The sequence below is a fragment of the Haliotis rufescens genome, unplaced genomic scaffold (genome assembly GCF_023055435.1).
Source record: "Haliotis rufescens isolate VD_foot unplaced genomic scaffold, xgHalRufe1.0.p SCAF_17, whole genome shotgun sequence".
NCBI classification, from domain to species: domain Eukaryota; kingdom Metazoa; phylum Mollusca; class Gastropoda; order Lepetellida; family Haliotidae; genus Haliotis; species Haliotis rufescens.
In genome coordinates, this window is record NW_025963857.1 from 21,264,662 (window position 1) to 21,283,956 (window position 19,295).

General features: G+C 43.6%; 2 protein-coding genes across 2 annotated transcripts in view; both read left to right on the forward strand.

The window, feature by feature from the left end:
* Positions 1-19,295, forward strand: part of LOC124133952 — a 130,725-nt gene that overhangs the window by 21,128 nt on the left and 90,302 nt on the right. The window lies entirely within an intron of this gene.
* Positions 16,708-18,063, forward strand: LOC125381059 (proline-rich extensin-like protein EPR1). The gene has a single exon (XM_048397238.1). The coding sequence runs from the start codon at positions 16,708-16,710 to the stop codon at positions 18,061-18,063; it is 1,356 nt and encodes a 451-aa protein (XP_048253195.1).

The window sequence follows — 19,295 nt, forward strand, 5'->3', positions numbered from 1 at the left end:
CAAACAAAACAAAACTGTCATGGCGTGATGTTAATTGATAACTGTCATGGCGTGATGTCAACTGATAACTGTCATGGCGTGATGTCAACTGATAACTGTCATGGCGGTAGCCGGTCACAAAATTGGCGACGATGTCTGTAGCTGTTCACCACTATGACTGTGGTGTTAATAGTTTTCCATCACACGGTGCCAATACTTGAAACTCTTTTATTTTCACACATACGATTACAACAGCTATTTCAGCAGCTCTTTAAAAATCTTTATCACTGAAGCGAAAGTGACAGCAAAAGCATAATTATTATTATTATATATATATGCATATACCGTGACATCTCCGAGACTGATGAGGGAACCGAAGCGCAAGGAGCACAAACGGAGCGCATGAAGACATGGCTCGGGGGTGGAATCTCCCTGCGATAGGTTACAGGAGTGGGGAGGGACTTTATAAGACCCAGATCTGTTTACGGCTATCTGTCAGGCTGCTTTGTATCCATAGAGATCCAAATGTTGATCAGCACGGCCATATGTATGTTACCTTTTATGAATGCAAGCGGTAGTTTGTTATGTGGATTCTCTTTCAGCCGTGTTGTGGCTTTATGGGTTAAGTGCCTGCGGGTGTGCTTGTTTGGAAAGTTACGATGGCACGAGTGTTGGCAGCGAATGGGTTGGTGCACCGTAAAATAACGGTAATGCCACCGGTACATAGTGGATTTCTACGAGATATGAGACTACACTAACTGTTGGTTTACAACTAGGGCAGATTGCGCGGGTCGTTGTTCATGTCAACTAGATATATCCGGCAGTCACTGTGAATACGCGATACTCGTCTTGGTGTTACGATCTTTAAAAGCATGGCCACGGAATATATACGGGGCTTCTGTTGTCGCAATAATCTTGACGGGATCATCCTGCTGTTGTTCAGTTTACGGGTCCTGCTGTTGCAGTTTAATTGACGAAGTTCCTAATGTCATGGTTCAGATGAGGGTCCTGCTGTTGTTCAGTTTACGGGTCCTGCTGTTGTTCAGTTTACGGGTCCTGCTGTTGTTCAGTTAACGGGTCCTGCTGTTGTTCAGTTTACGGGTCCTGCTGTTGTTCAGTTTACTGGTCCTGCTGTTGCAGTTTAATTGACCAAGTTTCTGATGTCGTAGTTCAGATGAATGTCCTGCTGTTGTTCAGTTTACGGGTCCTGCTGTTGAAAGCAAAGCTCTGTCCAAACCTTAGATTAACATAGTCCATGAAGTCATTTTTACACAGAACAATCTCTCTTAATATGTGTTCCTTATGCTGACTTCATATACGTAGTTGGAATTAATGCACCGGCCTTGATTTTAATTAAATGCAGATATTCCGCCCACAAGATGCAGGACTCTACAAACCTCGTGCTCGAATCTGAGGTTCTGACGGAATGTCAAATCCGTTTTCGTTTCAGCCAAATGTAGTCCATTGACTTGTTATCAACGCAGTCGTCAGTACACACATGGGCGCACAATTTGAATATCGCATCAACAATGGTAAAAATAATATTATGTTTATATTCAACCGACGCGAATAGTCTTTTATGTAAGACGGTGCATGTTTTTTTTTAAATTGGAATTTTATGGATACACATGGAAAAAACGGAACATGATTCACCGTAGGTGCACGACATGAATTTTCTCGCTCTCACCGAGCTGACAGTTATTCTCCAACCAAAGGACCCAACTTGTCTCTCCTAATATTTGGGGCACGGGTGGCCCAGTCGTCTAAGGCGCCGCCATTCGCTGTGCAGAGTTGCGTCCCTTTAGCACGCCAGAAACCTATGGTTGTGGGATCGAATCCCGGTTCGCCCCGATTATGTTTCTAGGTTTGTCAGCATCATACCCGTGCTCGTGGGTTCGGGCTCGGGCTCGGGCTTCCCTCCCTGACACGCCGTGATAAAGCTCGAATAATGTTAAAAGTGGCGTTAAACCCACCTCACTCACTCACTGTTGTTGTCTTTCAATTATTTCAATTCCACGCTTTCAATTATTGTAATTTCACGAGTGGATCACTGCAGTATATGCCTGCATTCACATACTTACAGGTACATGGCTGTCTTGAGTGACTAGTGAGTACATTATTATGTCTTATGTTGCTTCCAAATCATTACGGGGCGGTGTTGTAGCCAAGTGGTCAAACGTTCGTTTGTCACGCCGTAGGCCGGGTTCGATTCCCATCATGGGTACAATATGTGAAACCCATTTCTATGTTCCCCCGCCGGAATATTGCTGGAATATTGCCAAAAGCGGCGTAAAACCATATTCACTTACCCACTCCAAATAATCACGAAGGGGGCCAAATTAATTCTCAAGCCGGGGCAACTTGCATCGCATGAAAAGCCCCACATGTCTAGTAGAGGTCCACACTCTATAGCTATTTAAGCTTTTCATGGTTGGACAGACAACTGGAATGTTGAAGTACACCAATTTGAGCCATCTGCCTTTCGTATATCTCTTATCGGTAATTGGGTAGTGGAGAGTTCAGTTTGCTTTCGAACATGTACCTCCTCACCGATGTATAGGAACAGCAAGGAAACACTCTTTCTCCCTGTCTCTTCTTTATACAGGTGCGAGAGTACACAGGAATGTGATGATGTACGGGTCTTCACATTACTTACCCTCTCATGTTTAGGGTCATCTCCTAGATGGTTTAACATGGATCATAGACTCCATCTTGATACACATTGCACATCATATGTTTGGAATGCCATTGAGAAAAAATGTCATGCATACTGAACACATCCATTTGGAGCAGGTAATTAGAGCCTGTGAACTTTATGGCAACATTAAGAATACAGATTAAGCAGCAAATGTTGTTGTACGACTAAACCATTCAATATCTTCACTCGACCTTGCATCTTCAATATGCTCAAGTGACTAAGATTGTCGCCTTTACATTTAGTACCAGTGAAGATCAGGGTTAGAATTGGTATTCATCAACCCATGATTGCTCTAAGAGATAACTATGTTTGTCGTTAGAGGCGACTAACAGGGTCGGGTGGTCAATCTCCTCACTTGGTTTATGTATGTCATCGTATCCCAGTTGCTTGTATCAATGCTCAATGACTGGATTGTATGGACTCGATTATTTACAGACCGCCGTCGTATGGCTAGAATATTGTTGAATCCATCGTTGAACAACAAACAATTAAACAAACAAAAGCCTGTACATGTAGACTCTTGAATAAATAGAGTAGAGCCAGCTATCGTCCAGCGAGACTTAAGGTATTGGTTCATTGCGTTACAGGCGGCACGGCTGGCTCAGTGGGAAAAGACTATTCACTTTGTCATGCAGAGTCGTGTCCCTTAGCCTTGCCAGGATCCTGTGGTGATGGGTTTCGGATCTCCATTTCTCTCTGCTTATGATACTTGATTTCTCATCAGACCTGTCTCTTGGGTAACAGCGAAGTGGTAAACGTCTACGGCCTGCGTCCCTTTAAATCCACCAACATGGGCATGTCTTTCTGAATTACCCCAAAGTAGTGTTGATACCAGGTGTCACTTCTGTCAACATGAATCAGTCTCAATGCGGTCATGAGCGATTGATTCTTTGTAAGCCTTACTAAGTAGGGTCTTAAAGCAGTTGGAGATGCTTATCATCGACAAGTCATATCTAAGATTATGTTCATGTAAATATCGCCTCCCGGAGAAAGAACAACTTCAACCCTTTCTAATCTCACTTATTGTCGAAGGTTTATAGCTCGGCACCCCACTGGGAGTATCTGGGGACGTTTATATGCACGTATTAACACTTACTGTAATCATATATTGTAATAATCTAATGAAAGGCGCGAGTATGTGTGATGAGACCCTACTGTTTTACTTGTCTGGTGATAAATGTGGTCATTTTATTTTCATTTTCGCCTTCAGAACACTTTATTTGAGAATGCGCTCCTGATGGCTATCAATCTTGTCTATCTATCTGGTCTTTTTGTACTTCTTGTACGCCCATCTCAGTGGGCTGGCACTATAAAATCAGCATTAGTCCGCACTGGTACAACACACACACACACACCCCTACACACACACACGTCCCCCCCCCCCCCCCCCCCCCCCCCACACACACACACACACACATACACACACGTCGCTATGTAAGTACAATCATCTTAAGCGCAACGTTAAACCCCATTTCACCTCGCCTCACCTCACCTTGTATGCCATTTGCCTGTAATGTGCCCAGTGCCCAGACCTAGCATATAATAACAGTCGCGGTTTTTAAAGATCAGGGATTATTGTCTTGAAATACCTACGCAAATAATACACCGTTTCTTAATGAGACCGTAAACAACTCTGTAGCCGATGGAGGTGTTTGACGGGTATTGATGGACCAATCAGCAAACAGTGTCCGACATTGGTGTGTATTCCTCCGCGCCCAATCACATCGCTGTTATCCTCCCATGCCACGAATTGCTCCACTGCGATTGTGATGGAGTTTTGTGATTAACTCAGCCCCCTCTGTAAATTTGCCCTTCTCCTGCCCAGCACTATCACGAAGCCGCAAGAGTTGATAAGACGCCAAGATTCGATTGTGTGGGTGACCCGGATGATTGTGTCGTCTGCTGAAAGGGCACGTTATGTGATGGGGGGAATACAGTTGCCCGGATGTAAAAATAGATGAGTTGATCAAGAACCACGTCGTCATGTCTCACCATTGATCTCAACACTTGTCTTTCATACTGACATCAGTAATCAGATACAATGATTGCCAGAGACACATCGGCGGCCATTTTGGAATTTAGGGATCGGTTCAATACAGCCAATAATTGAACACATCCTACTTTTCCGAATTTTGGTGGTTCCATATTTTTTGGTGGTCTTCACTCAAGGCTAGTTCGTCACGTGGGTGGAAGGCTGGCAGGAACGGATATTACGGCAATGCCACTAAATTGATTCCAGAACAAAAACTCGTGATTGGAAAAGGTAAATGGAGTACCACAAAAACGTACGTGACGAACTTTGCCCACACTGTCCAACACACAATGTTTTTTAGCGTATGCAAAAACGTAGGGCGACATTGTTATAATGCCACGGCTGATTTGATTATTAATTCTGATAGAATTCTCAGCAATCATGTGTTGGCATTTGGGCAGCACGGAGGTGTTGAATATTTCATTAGCAACCCGTTCGTTCGATCACAAGTGTTGGACAAGCCATCTTGTGCCAACCACGTTGCTACCGACATGAGGCACTATATCCTGTGGCGGATTGACACACCGACACTTTACAGCCTCCAGAGAGAATCAACCTTTGCAACTCCTCAAAATAAATGAGTTTTCAAATTGATTTGGCGATTTTACTAACGGCAGTGTTTCAATAAGGAGAAGGCTCCCCTCTTGTTGGTGATAATAACATCCCGATCGGCCTGATTTCCTCCATAACAACCAGAATCTCGTACCTGACGGGAGACTACGTGATTGACGTATTGGAACAAGGTGTGAAGTGGCAATACCACTGCAGGCTAGAAGATGTTAGCTCATACTTGTCCCAGTAACCCAAGGATGCACAGAATAACGCGCATACGTACGCTAGTCAAGACACATTACGCACGTTCACGTGTACACAATAAACGTGGGTGAGTGAGTGTGATGTTACGCCGCTTTTACCAATTTACCAATATTTCAGCAATGTCACGGCGCGAAGCACCAGAAAGCGGCTTTACACATTGTGCATATGTGGAGAGTCGAACCGGGATTTTCGGCATGAGGAGCGAACGCTTAACCACTAGCAACCCCCCCACCACCCCCTAAGAGGGGGGTGATGTAGACTCCAATCCATGTATGTCAATCTTAACAAAATACTCAGTATATCTTAATGTAATTACCCTCACGTCGAACGTCAGTTTTCTTATGATTGTGATTCATTCTTTAAGTTAAGTCTTCAGACGTTATTAGTATATGTGTAGCTATGGCTTTTCCCCTTTTTGTATTCGACTTTTTTACAATGCTTCTTTGTTGTTTTGCTTGACATGTTGTATTAGTCTGAGGGGGCATGGGTGGCCCAGACGTCTGAGGCGTCGCACTTCGTTATGATGCATCGCTTCGGGCTTTCCTCCGACAACAAGCGTGACACGCGACGTTAAACCCCATTTCACCTCACCTCACCTCACCATTTGTCTGATCATTTGTTATGATCTGGGTATCAGACTGGAGGACGATGTATTACTTTACACGAAATGCTTGAGATATGTTTCATTCTAATTTAGGCTTCCATCGAAAGTTACAGACTGGTGCCAAGATTATACTTGAATGCTTGTGGATGTCACACTTTGAAGAGAGCACGAGTAATGCAGTCGTCGCGCCCCGCAATTTGCCGTATTGCGTCTCTTTGGCATGCCACTAACCCATGATTGCGGGTTCGAACGCCGGACAGGGTTTGTCAGCACCATACCCGTGTTCATGGGGTGTTACCAAAGTGTCGAATTACTTAGACCCTGCATCACTTCGAGCTTTCCAAACCACACGAAATTGACTCCCCGTGATGTTACTGAAATACAAGTCAAAGTGGCTTTAACTGATTGTTCTTTGGCGATGACGTTATATATTTAAACCTCACTCACTCACTCACTCACTCACTCAGATGAAGAAGAAGAAGAAGAAGAAGATGATGATGATGATGATGATGATGATGAATAAAACCTTCTGAGGGTTCCGGAAAGCCCCATTCACATTCACCTCAATGCATATATGTGTATATTTGCATACGTCAACACTTAAGTGTCACGTGAACGTGTTTTTTCGTGTGTATATTTACACCAGGAGCATATTTGCACTGTATATATAATGTTGTCATGTGAACATGTGTGCCCGCGCCAGAGGATGATCTGATTAATATATCTGTTGACACCAAACACACTGGCAACACTTTTGTATTCGAAGTTCACGCTATTCAGTGTACAGCAATACCAACTTCTATGAGAACATTCAGACCTGGGCGGACAATGTTTCCTTTGGGTTTCAAAGAGTCAAAAAGTTGTGTACAAATTAATTCAAACACATGTTGGGTTATGAAAGGATTTTTGCAAGGTAACTCTCTTCTCATTCGACGTGGATTGGAAAACAACCTTGTCATGTTGAAAGTCGTGAAGAGATGAATATGTGTGCCTTACATCATTCACGTACCTTATTTACACAGCTGAGTTAATTTTAACGTGAACGCATAGTCAATTTTCTTATACACTCCTATGTATAGTTACTCATTGCAAAATTACTTACGTGAGTATATGTTATGCATGTGAACGGGGTATAATATAAGTTCGGCGATGAAGTTTCATGCACATGTTCACGATGGATGGAATCTGGCGCTTTGCAAAGGGACTTCTTAATAGTAGTAGTAGTTGTAGTAGTAGTAGTTGTAGTAGTAGTAGTAGTTGGGGCACGGGTGGCCCAGTCGTCTAAGGCGCCGCAATTCGCTGTGCAGAGTTGCGTCCCTTGGGCACGCCAGAAATCTATGATTGTGGGTTCGAATACCGGTTCGCCCCGATCATGTTTCAAGGTTTGTCAGCACCATACCCGTGCTCGTGGGTTTCACCGAAGTGGTAAACGTCTGAGACCTGCATCACTTCGGGCTTTCCTCCCACATTAAGCTGACACGCCGCGATATAACTGGAATACTGTTAAAAGCGGCGTTAAATCCAACTCACTCACTCATTCACTCAGTAGTAGTAGTATCATCATTATTTTTCTCATTATTATTCTCTTTACTGCAACGCTATGGTACACATGTGCTTCTTCAGTAACAATAGTAATAACTCGATACAAACAGGTATTCTTCGTACAATAGTGACATGTAAGTCGGTGACATGTAAGTCGGCTACGTCTATGTGGTTAGTATGCGGATGAGACATCTGAAACAAGAGCGGCAACAAATGGCCAATTTCGATTATCTGAAGTGAATAATGCACACGTTATCACGGTGTTATTTCCTATGCTAACATGCCTGTCGTCGCTGATGTTGCACAGCTGCGAGGTGAACTAATTCAATACGGCAGCTCTGTTGACATTTCTATTGTGTGTAACGACTGCGCAAAGTGGTTTTCCTATAAACTGAAATCACATTGAAATGTCAGCTAACAACGGTTACATCGTCTCCTGCAGGAGTATAGATAAGGGTGCTAACAGCTGACATGTCGTTATATTAACACGTTAACATGCCGGCATAATTTCAAAGAAACTACAAATGAATATGGATGCACGTGTGGCCGAGTCGTCTAAGGCGCCGCAATTCGCTGTGCAGAGTTGCGTCCCTTGGACACGCTAAAAACCTGTGATCGAATCCCAGTTCGCCCCGATTATGTTTCTAGGTTTGTCAGCCCCACACCCGTGTTCGTGGGTTTATCAAAGTGGTAAACGTCTGAGACCTGCATCACTTTGGGCTTTCCTCCAAAAAACTGACAGGCCCTGATATAACAGGAATACTGTTCACAGCGACGTTTATCTCAACTCACTCGCACATTAATATGCTCATGTCTTTACAAACTGAATGGTTTTTTTTTGTATCGTTTGGCCTGTCGTCGAAAGTACACCCCTTCCTGTCTTGGGTTACCCGACGTACTATAAGCAAGTATTGAAGTAACCTCCAAACCTTAATCTCTCCTCGAAAACAGTGGTTTCATGCTTGACGAACGTGTCGTCACTAACGAGTGATCCCCCTTTACCCAAGGACGAAGGAAATTGCGCACGCGCACAACTGCATATGTGTCAAGGTTCAACTCCATGTCAAATCCACAACTGAATCACAGATATTTGTTTTCACATCTAGGTTTGATATTAAGCATATGTTTGTTATGACTGTAGCGCGTGCAGCACCACGTGGTCTTCCCTTTATTCGGTCTGTCGTCTGGATTGTGTTAAACTGCAGATCTGAAGGGACAGGGAGCGTTAACTCGGTCCATACAGTATTCATGAAAAAGACAGGTTGAATGCATTTGTGGAGATTATGATCTTCCATTTCGACGTATTTTTATTTTATGTGGGTTTAATATGGCATGTATTTTAATAAACTGTCATTTAATTTAAAACTATGGAACCAGAAAAGCATTCAAAAAATGTCGATTGCAATTCAAATTTAATAATCCGATACTGTATGTTTACATCAACTTGCGTGGCGGGTGTAAGTTGAAATATTCCACATTGCCGGCACGTGATATAGCTGAAATATTTTTCAAAAGAGACGTTAGACCCACACATCATTCCGAAAATGACCGGACATGAGATTGTTTTTATAACTGCGATTTTAGACGACTTATTAATAGATATTGTGATGTAATCGATGACAGTGCAGCAATTGCGGAGAGCAGCAAGTGTACTTTTCAGGCGGGGTTTTATCATCACGCAGAGACATTTATTAATTGGGTATTGATTAACTTGCCCCGCACTCGGTGAATAATGGAGTCACTTGACTTCGTGTGATTTATCTGCGCTTAATGAAAATATATTCGTGGGGAGTATATTTAATGAATGTGTGGTCCTTGTTTATTTGATATGATGAAGGATATATGAGATATTATGTTACAAAATGGAACAGTCTACCAAAATGCTACATGAACTGTTAAGCTCCGTGTATTTCGCCAGGTGTATCAGATCACCATCGGCAACATTCGTGTCTTTCCGTAACTGCAAGATGGTCATTGAGTGTACTTATTCACATTAAGAGCCTTGTGTAATGCAATATTGGCCCTGACCCTGTATTCAATACCTAAACATTTTGATCACAGACACAGTACTTACTTTAACAGACCTGGAACGTGGGATGCCTCTCAGGCCGTGGACCGAAAACATTATAGATATACATGTACGTTTATGTCTCTAGACAATGAAGCTAGAACCATATTCTCGAACCCCGGTATTATTACTCCGTGGTAATCATCGTTATTTTGATGAGAAAAAACATATTTGGGTCATGATGAGGTGATTTGAAAGACATTTGAAGTGAATTAAGTCTGGCGCTGTGTATTTGTAATCATTAAACGATAACTCTGTGATGTTTGATGTTTGTCTAATGATACTCCTTGCGACAACAAAAGTAATCATTGGTATTTATATTTATTTAGTCCAGACAGTGTCGCAAATAATATCACAAAAGTCATTTGGCATCAATTTATTCTCCTTAGCTTGTGAATGTTTTGTACAGAACAAACATATTACCAAAGCCCTATGGGATAATTTTAAAATATTTCAAATGCCAATTCGTTGAAGAGAAAACCAGAGTATTGCAGAGTAACTGTGTAGATAATGAGATGAAAGATGCACCGACGCAGATAATAAATCGTTTTCGAATTGTATTTGTCTGTTCAAAAACACATTTTAAAAAAAACCTTTAAATTTAGTTTCCAATTTCCTACGTGCTACCTCTTTCACTGAATGATAGCCTTGTTAGTAAAACATTTGAATTCAACATGCAACGCTTTAATCACTTCAACCAACTGCATGAGGATCTGTACTATCCTAGGAATATTGTCAATGCACACTTCTCATGCAGATCTTGTGAACAGCAAATGTTATTGCGGTTGGTTCAGCGTCTTGCCTGCTATCGATTTGAAGATTAATAATTCACATTTGTCCAAATGAACGTTTTTTTTATAACATCGAGTGTATGAATCAGCAACTGCTGGTGGCATAGCGATAAACTCTCAGCAGCGCGCGTGGAACCGTGTACGGAGATTAGAAGTCAGCCAATCATGGCTTGTTTTACATCAAGACAAGAACAAATTAGCTTGTTAAATGATTGATTGCGTGGGGAAGGAAGCGTTGAGTCTCCGTAACAGTAGGAACACGTGTTGACAATCACCGCCTGACTGAAACACGTCTTCAAATTATACTTTCTAACTGCCCTAATGACATGTAATTAACCAGGGCCATTCCAGTGTGACCTTGTGCAAACAAAGCGATATACTACAATACAACAAACTAATCTTTTGAGAATTTCCAGATTATTATTTTTCAGCCTTGTGTAATAGACTCTGGTAAATTGTGCTCCTTAGCTTCATCTGTCAACACATATCAGAATATTTTGTCTAGTTGTGAGGTGGGTACCACAGGGAATTTGCCAACTGATCTTTGATTGTGATAATTTGCTTATTTAAATACCGTCTGTGTTAAAATCCTAAACTTGTTTCAAATGTAATAGTTCTGTGTCTGTTTGATTTGGGTGTATCTTTTAAAAACCTCCGTGGCCTAGTTGTAGAGCGTCCGCCCGGAGAGCCCGGAGAGCCCGGAGAGCGGAAGGTCCTGGGTTCGATCCCCGGCTGCGTCATACTAAAAGACGTTAAAAGATGGTACTTGTTGTTACCCTGTCTGGCGCTCAGCAATGAGGGGCTAAAAAACAAGGACTGGTCGGCTCGGAGTCAGTATACTGTGTCTGAGTGGGGTATTCATGTTAAACTGCGGCACTGTATCTCAGTGAGGACTCAATCCGGACCAAGCACACACACACACACACACACACACACACACACACACACACACACGGGCATGCACGTCGCTATATAAGTGCAATAATCTTGGACGCGACGTTAAACCCAATTTCACCTCACCTTTTAAAAACATACGTCAACGGCAGAGAATAACTAGTCTCTGTCACTATAACTAGTCACTATTCACGGAAACAGATTCCATTGGGCGCAGTGATCGAAATAGACATCGGCCCGTAGCCCCGAGTCCGACAGATTTCTTCTCGGGCGGATAGTTTTAGATTTCAGCAAGCCCTTACGGCCTGCAGTGTATTTAGTAATTATGTATTAACATGGACCTATATAACCAAGTCCGTGGTATTAAGCATTATGTAAGTAATGTGATAAGCAACTTCATATTCATAACACTAGGATTAGACCTTTCAAATGGCGTATGACATGTTGTACCAAAGATGTTTTACAAACTGATAAATTACTTGATAAATGTAGTCTTCATCTGTCACTATAGTCTGTCTTACAGACCCTGATACAAATATATCAATTACAGCCCATGCAAGTCTATTATGTTTGGCAAGTCTAGATAACTGCAGTATCAGGTCTGAAAATGAAGAGAGTCGCTGGGCCCTTTTTACTATATTTTTATTCAGATAACTGAACAACTGGTTTTTTCTGTACGATATGTTCATTTCAGAGACTAGATGTTAGTCTACTGTCACCACAGAGTCTCTGGGAACTCGGTGTAATAACAGTAAAAACTTCTGGTTGAGTGGTTTTGTATTGTATTTTATATTGCAAGAGTATGTCGCCCTGCTTCAGCTAAAATGTTTGGGCCTACAGGTTTTTTTTCCACTGGGACAACAGTATTTTAAATGTGCTAGACCGTATTGAGGCTCTCAGTTTACTCTGCTGGGTTTCAGACACTGATTGGGCGTAAAGGTAATTAGTGGTGGAACATCTATTAATAGAAATAGAGAATCTCACCCGAGTGTCTTTTGATATCAAATATATCAACCAGAGTTGATAAAAGTGGAAAACCTTTTTTTTCCACTTTTATCAACTCGTGTTGATATATTTGAAATCAAAAGATACGAGGGTGAGATTTTGTTTATCACCCAACATCATTCTTCAAATTGTTTTCAGTTTGTAGACAGTAATAAGCAGTGATAAGTGTAAAAAGTACTGCTAACAGCTTCTGTAGCAGAGCCATTAGGGATGTCATTTGATTGTGACGTCATGGTAACCAATGATATCGTTTGATCTCAACCTGTGGGAAGCAGTTTTGGATGATAAATTTGTGATGACACCAGTTGTTCGCGAAAAGGGTTAACATATCCTGCCCCAAAGACAATTTGGGACGGACTATGAAGTGTAGATATGTGGTTATAAAGCATCATTTACATTAATCATATTATTAAAATGCTTACAGTGTATTACACGTCACAACTGACACTTTGTTTACGGAGATTGTCATGCGTAGAACCAGTCCTCGAGTTACGCATGTAAATAATTAATATCCCTTTCTGTCAAGTTTGAAACGAAACCATGAAAAAATTATTGAATAAATTCCTATACAAAAACAAATCGTATTCATGATACATGGATTTTATTTCAGTTCAAATTGTCCATGTGTGATATTAAAATCGCTGCCATAGAAACAGTCCGACATTCCGAGTGATGTTGCCTCTGTAGAAAACATCAAAGATGCATCATAGAATTGTATCCTTGATCCGGGCAGGCATGGAGTAAAGAGATGCCCTAATCATGCATTTTAAATATTTCGTCGACAGAACGACGATGATTTAGGTGAAATCACTACCATCAACTTGGAGAGGAATAAAACTGATATATTTGTTTAACTCTTCAATTTGTTACGCGTGTTTGGATCGATTACACACATGTGAAATTATTTCCAAAGATGTGGTGGAGACAGCAAGACTGTTCAGTCGTCACATCTACGCTTCAGTATTAGCAGACAAAGAACAATTTGTAGAAACGTCCCCTCCGCCGCGCCCTGCTGAGTCAGTAGGATTGATAGGCCTGTAATGATTTCCAAATATAAAAAAGGCAGAGCAAGTGACAGTTGTTTGTTCAGCCGTTGGCGGAAAAAGACGCCTTCGGCGCTGTTTGAAGTCAATTAAAACTCTGAGTTATGTATACTGACAGTAAAATGTAAGGGAACACATTTCAGTATTGTCTAGCTCTTGTTGTTCATTTTACGCCGCACTCTACGATATTCCAGCTAAATAATCAATTGACATCATGAGGATCTAATAACGATGACATGTATCAACCAAGTCAGCGAGTCTGTGTAGTACCTGGTTAACCTTCAGGTGAACCCGTCGTGCTATTACTGGAATTGTGCTTAAGGCGGCTTTGAACCTCGAGGATAAAACGAGGACTGGTCGACACTCGTGCCCACAAACACACACAAGCACACATTCAAACACCACACACACTAACACACACTCAAACACCACACACTCAAACAGCATACACACAAACACCACACGCACGCACGCGCGCGCACAAACACCCCCCACACACGCCCCCTTTACACACACCACACAAACACCGCACGAACGCTCAAACACACACACAAGCACTACAGACACAAACACACACCACACACACACACACTCAAACACCACAGACACAGAAACACCACACAAACACCCTTCACACACACACTCACACTGAAACACCACACAAACACCGCACACACACCCCACACAAACAACACACCACAGTCACACACACACATGCCCTTTACCCACACCAAAAATACTGCAGGAACGCTCAAACACCACACACACACCCTTCATACACCACACACAAACACCACACACACAAACACCGCACACACACCCTTCACACACACACACCACACACAAACAACACACCACAGTATCTCTCTCTCTCTCTCTCTCTCTCTCTCTCTCTCTCTCTCTCTCTCTCTCTCACACACACACACACACACACATACAGAATGTCCAACGATCTTGAGCGCGGGCCTTAAAGCCCATTTCTCCTCGCAACTTTTATTACGGCGCTTTCTTTGAGTATATTTGTCATGGTGCATATTAATACAGAGACGAATACAGCTGACGGAGCTACTTTTGTTGACAGCAGGACATATTCTCAGAAAATCAGCAATGGCATGTTCATAACATGTTCATAAAACTAGTATCGGATTGTTTACATGGACACCATGGCTGGTGTTTAGTCAAATGCCGTTTCGATCCATTAGCCGCACATTAGCGCAGCAATCAATGTGAAACTTGATATGTAGGATGTACATGGCATAGGTTAAATTTCAATGTTTTGTTTACTTGTCATTAATTTTGACCCTTGAATCGCGTGACATCGTCCACTTGAATCTGGAAGTTGAAGGGAGGTTCAAATGATTCAGCTAATTAATCTCACCATATCGGTAATTCCTTTCAGAACCGATATTTTCTCTTAGAACCATCTAGTAGCCGTGGCATCTACTATGACAATGGGGTACGTGTGACCCAGCCGTCAAAGCGACGCAATTCGCTGTGGCAGTGGTTCGAACCCCGGTTTCCAGGTTTGCCAGCACCACACCCGTGCTCTTGGGTTTCACCAGCGTCTGAGACCTGCATCACTTCGGGCTTTCCTTCTACGCCGTGATATGACAAGAATACTGTTCAAAGCGGCGTTGAACTCACTCACTCACTACTGACAAGTGAAATATGAGATATAACACTGGATTATCGAGGTTGACATCAGATGAGATACGCTAAACAGCATTAAGATTATGTATAAATGTTGGCTCTAGTTTTGTTTTGTTTGTTTGTTTGTTGTTTAACGCTGCACTCAGCAATATTCCAGCTATATGACGGCGGTCTGTAAATAATCGAGTCTGGACAAGACAATCCAGTGATTGATATCATGAGCATCGATCCACGCAATTGGGATCGATGACATGCATCAACCAAGTCAGCGAGCCTGACCACCCGATCCCGTTAGTCGCCTTTTACGACAAGCATTTTTACGACCTATTCTACCCCGGAATCTTCACGGGTCTCTCTAGTTTTGTGAAGTGGGGGAGTGAAATGTAGGGGTGTGGGGAGGAGGGGGCGGCTTTATGGGGTTTGGGAGTTTTGTTGTCACGTTGAAAACATTTATGTCGCGGCCTGTCAATTTGATTGGCTGCACAGTTATGTGTGACCTGGCAGATTGGGTCAGCGTACTAGATAGCGTGGATTGTTGTTCGTGCTATCGACCACTGGTTTGCCTGGCCCAGACTAGATTGTTTATAGGCTGGCGCGACTTTTCTGACTATTGCTGACGGTGGAGTGAAACATTTACTCACTCGAGCTAATGTATGTGACGACGCAAGTCGTGTACGTGACTACATAGCGTATTACCCCCACCAGTAGCCTCCCTGTCGTATTAGCTGATGTAATCGTCTGAATATACATGCATACACGTGAGCTGGAATTAATTTCCCTAGGTGTGTCAAATAATTTGCAGACACGCATCTTCACGTGTTGTGCGTGACGTGCCACGTGACCAAGTAACGGCCAGACATCATTCTGATTCTCATTAAACATTAACTGACCATGCAGGCCACGTGGTCACGTAAGTCGGTCATTTGTGGATCGCTCCAATTTCTCGTTCATGGTATGTGTTCAGATCAGGTAGGTTCTACGTGTATTCTCCTGTTGTCAAGAAGGGGCGGGACGGACAGAGTTTATTTGATTTTGGAAACGTGTTTATTGTCAAATTAAAACAGTGACAAACGGTGACATGTATCGAAACTTTAAAACAGATCAGAACGCATGCATATTGTGGTGTCTGTGAAAGTTCGGTATGAGAGGGGCGGTCGGGTAGCCTAGTGGTTAAAGCGTTCGCTCGTCACGCCGAAGACCCGGGTTCGATTCCCGACATGGGTACAATGTGTGAAGCCCATTTCAGGTGTCCCCCGCCGCGATATTGCAGGAATACTGCTAAAAACGGCGTAAAACCATACTCACTCACACACTCGTTATGCGAAAGAATCTTATACATCTGTGACGTCATTCTATTGTTAAAACGCTCCATTATTTTTCAGGAATGGAGAGATGTTTGTCAATTATACATTATCTTTAACCACCATTTTGTCGGAAAACATGTGTCGCCAGCATCGTTTGATTTAGGGACGTCTAATTATCGACTTCAGCTTTGACGACACATTACCGTATGATGTGAAATTAAGTATTAAAGATTTGCATAAATTCACTTAATCCTGAAAAGCTTTAAAATATTATGTATATAATGTATATAAAGAATTTTAAATATGCTCGTATATCACCGGCAATATCACCAGTCTCCATCCCACCACCCGCAAATCACCAGCAGCAACATCCCCTACCCAATGTATCCGTACCACCTACACAGACCAATACCAGCTCAACAGACCAATACCACCCCACAGACCAATACCACCCCCACAGACCAATACCACCTCCACAGACCAATACCAAATCCACAGACCATTACAACATCCACAGACCAATACCAACTCCACAGACCAATACGACCTCCACAGACCAATACCAACTCAAAAGACCAATACCAGCTCAACAGACCAATACAACCTCCACAGACCAATACCACCCCCACAGACCAATACCACCTCCACAGACCAATACCACATCCACAGACCAATACCACCTCCACAGACCAATACCAGCTCCACCTCCACAGACCAATACCACATCCATAGACCAATACCACCTCAACAGACCAATACAACCTCTACAGACCAATACCACCTCCACAGACCAATACCAGCTCCACCTCCACAGACCAATACCACATCCACAGACCAATACCACCTCAACAGACCAATACCACCTCAACAGACCAATACCACCTCCACAGACCAATACCACCCCCACAGACCAATACCACCTCTACAGACCAATACCACCTCCACAGACCAATACCACCCCCACAGACCAATACCACCTCCACAGACCAATACCACCTCCACAGACCAATACCACCCCCACAGACCAATACCACCTCCACAGACCAATACCACCCCCACAGACCAATACCACCTCCACAGACCAATACCACCCCCACAGACCAATACCACCCCCACAAACCAATACCACCTCCACAGACCAATACCACCTCCACAGACCAATACCACCCCCACAGACCAATACCACCTCCACAGACCAATACCACCCCCACAGACCAATACCACCCCCACAAACCAATACCACCCCCACAGATCAATACCACCCCCACAGACCAATACCACCTCCACAGACCAATACCACCCCCACAGACCAATACCACCCCCACAGACCAATACCACCCCAGCAAACCAATACCATCCCCACAGACCAATACCACCTCCACAGACCAATACCACCCCCACAGACCAATACCACCTCCACAAACCAATACCACCCCCACAGACCAATACCACCCCTACAGACCAATACCACCCCCACAGACCAATACCACCTCCACAGATCAATACAATCCCCACAGACCAATACCACCTCCACAGACCAATACCACCTCCCCAGACCAATACAGGCTCCACGCCACAAGCGTTCCAAAGTCGAAGCGTTTTCCGTCAGTGACTTTGCGCCGACTGTTCGTTCATAGCCAAAGTTTCGCACTGTGCGCTAATCACTGTCGCACAACCCGGAAGTGTGTTGACGTCACCCCGTGCCAATTGTCTCAGATCCTTCTATTTAAAGTCATCTCCCACAGTGGTACCCTCACTCCGCCGTGCCCGACACCAACATTACAACAAGGAGATATCAAGGTGGGATGGGATATGGTTTTCCAAAATAACGTATTGCAGTGTGCGTGTTATTGTGCATTGAAAATGACCTGACATGTGTACATGCAATTGTCAAAAGTCATTAGTAACGTATGAGGGGTGGTCGGGTAGCCTAGTGGTTAAAGCGTTCGCTCGTCACGCCGAAGACCCGGGTTCGATTCCCGACATGGGTTCAATGTGTGTAGCCCATTTCTGGTGTCCCCCGTCGTGATATTGTCGGAATATTGCTAAAAGCGGCGTAAAACCATACTCAATCACTTACTAGTAACGTATGATCAGACCCGTTCAGTCTTCCAGCCTCTTTCATCAATCAGTTCCCACGCTTAGCCATCCGTATCCAGTTGTCAAAAACTAATTTCATACCACTCTTATGTCCATCCATGCAGGGGCGGTCGGGTAGCCTTGTGGTTGAAGCGTGGGCTCGTCACGCCGAAGACCCGGGTTCGATTCCCGACATGAGTACAATGTGTGAAGCCCATTTCTGGTGTCCCCCGCCATGATATTGCTGGAACATGCTAAAGGCAATACTCACTCACTCACTCACTCCATCCATGCTACCGTGGTCTAGTGGAGCGTCTAGTGGGGTTCGATCCCCGGCCGCATCATACCAAAAGACGTTCAAAGATGGTAATTGGTGTTACCCTGCCTGGAGCTCGGCATAAAGGGGCTGATATACTGGGACTGGGTGGGGTATTCATATTAAACTGCAGCATGGTATCTTAGTGGGCTAGCATTATAACTTCGGTATTAGTCTGGACGATCACAAGCAGAAACACACACGCACGCACGCACGCACGCACGCACGCACTATGAGTGCAATCGTGTTGAACGCGGCGTTATGGACCCTATATCACCTCACCATCCATGGTCTGAGCCCGGCTTCACCTACACAGTAAATGTTTCCACCAAGCGGATCGGGGCAGTCCCACACCCAGCCCCGAACCTCAACGTGACCTTGGTTCAATCTGGTCGTCCTCTGACATTCCCACACTGTCACATGCCCTCCCCACCCCCCCACCCCCCCTCTCACAAGTCTCAGCAGACGTCAGCC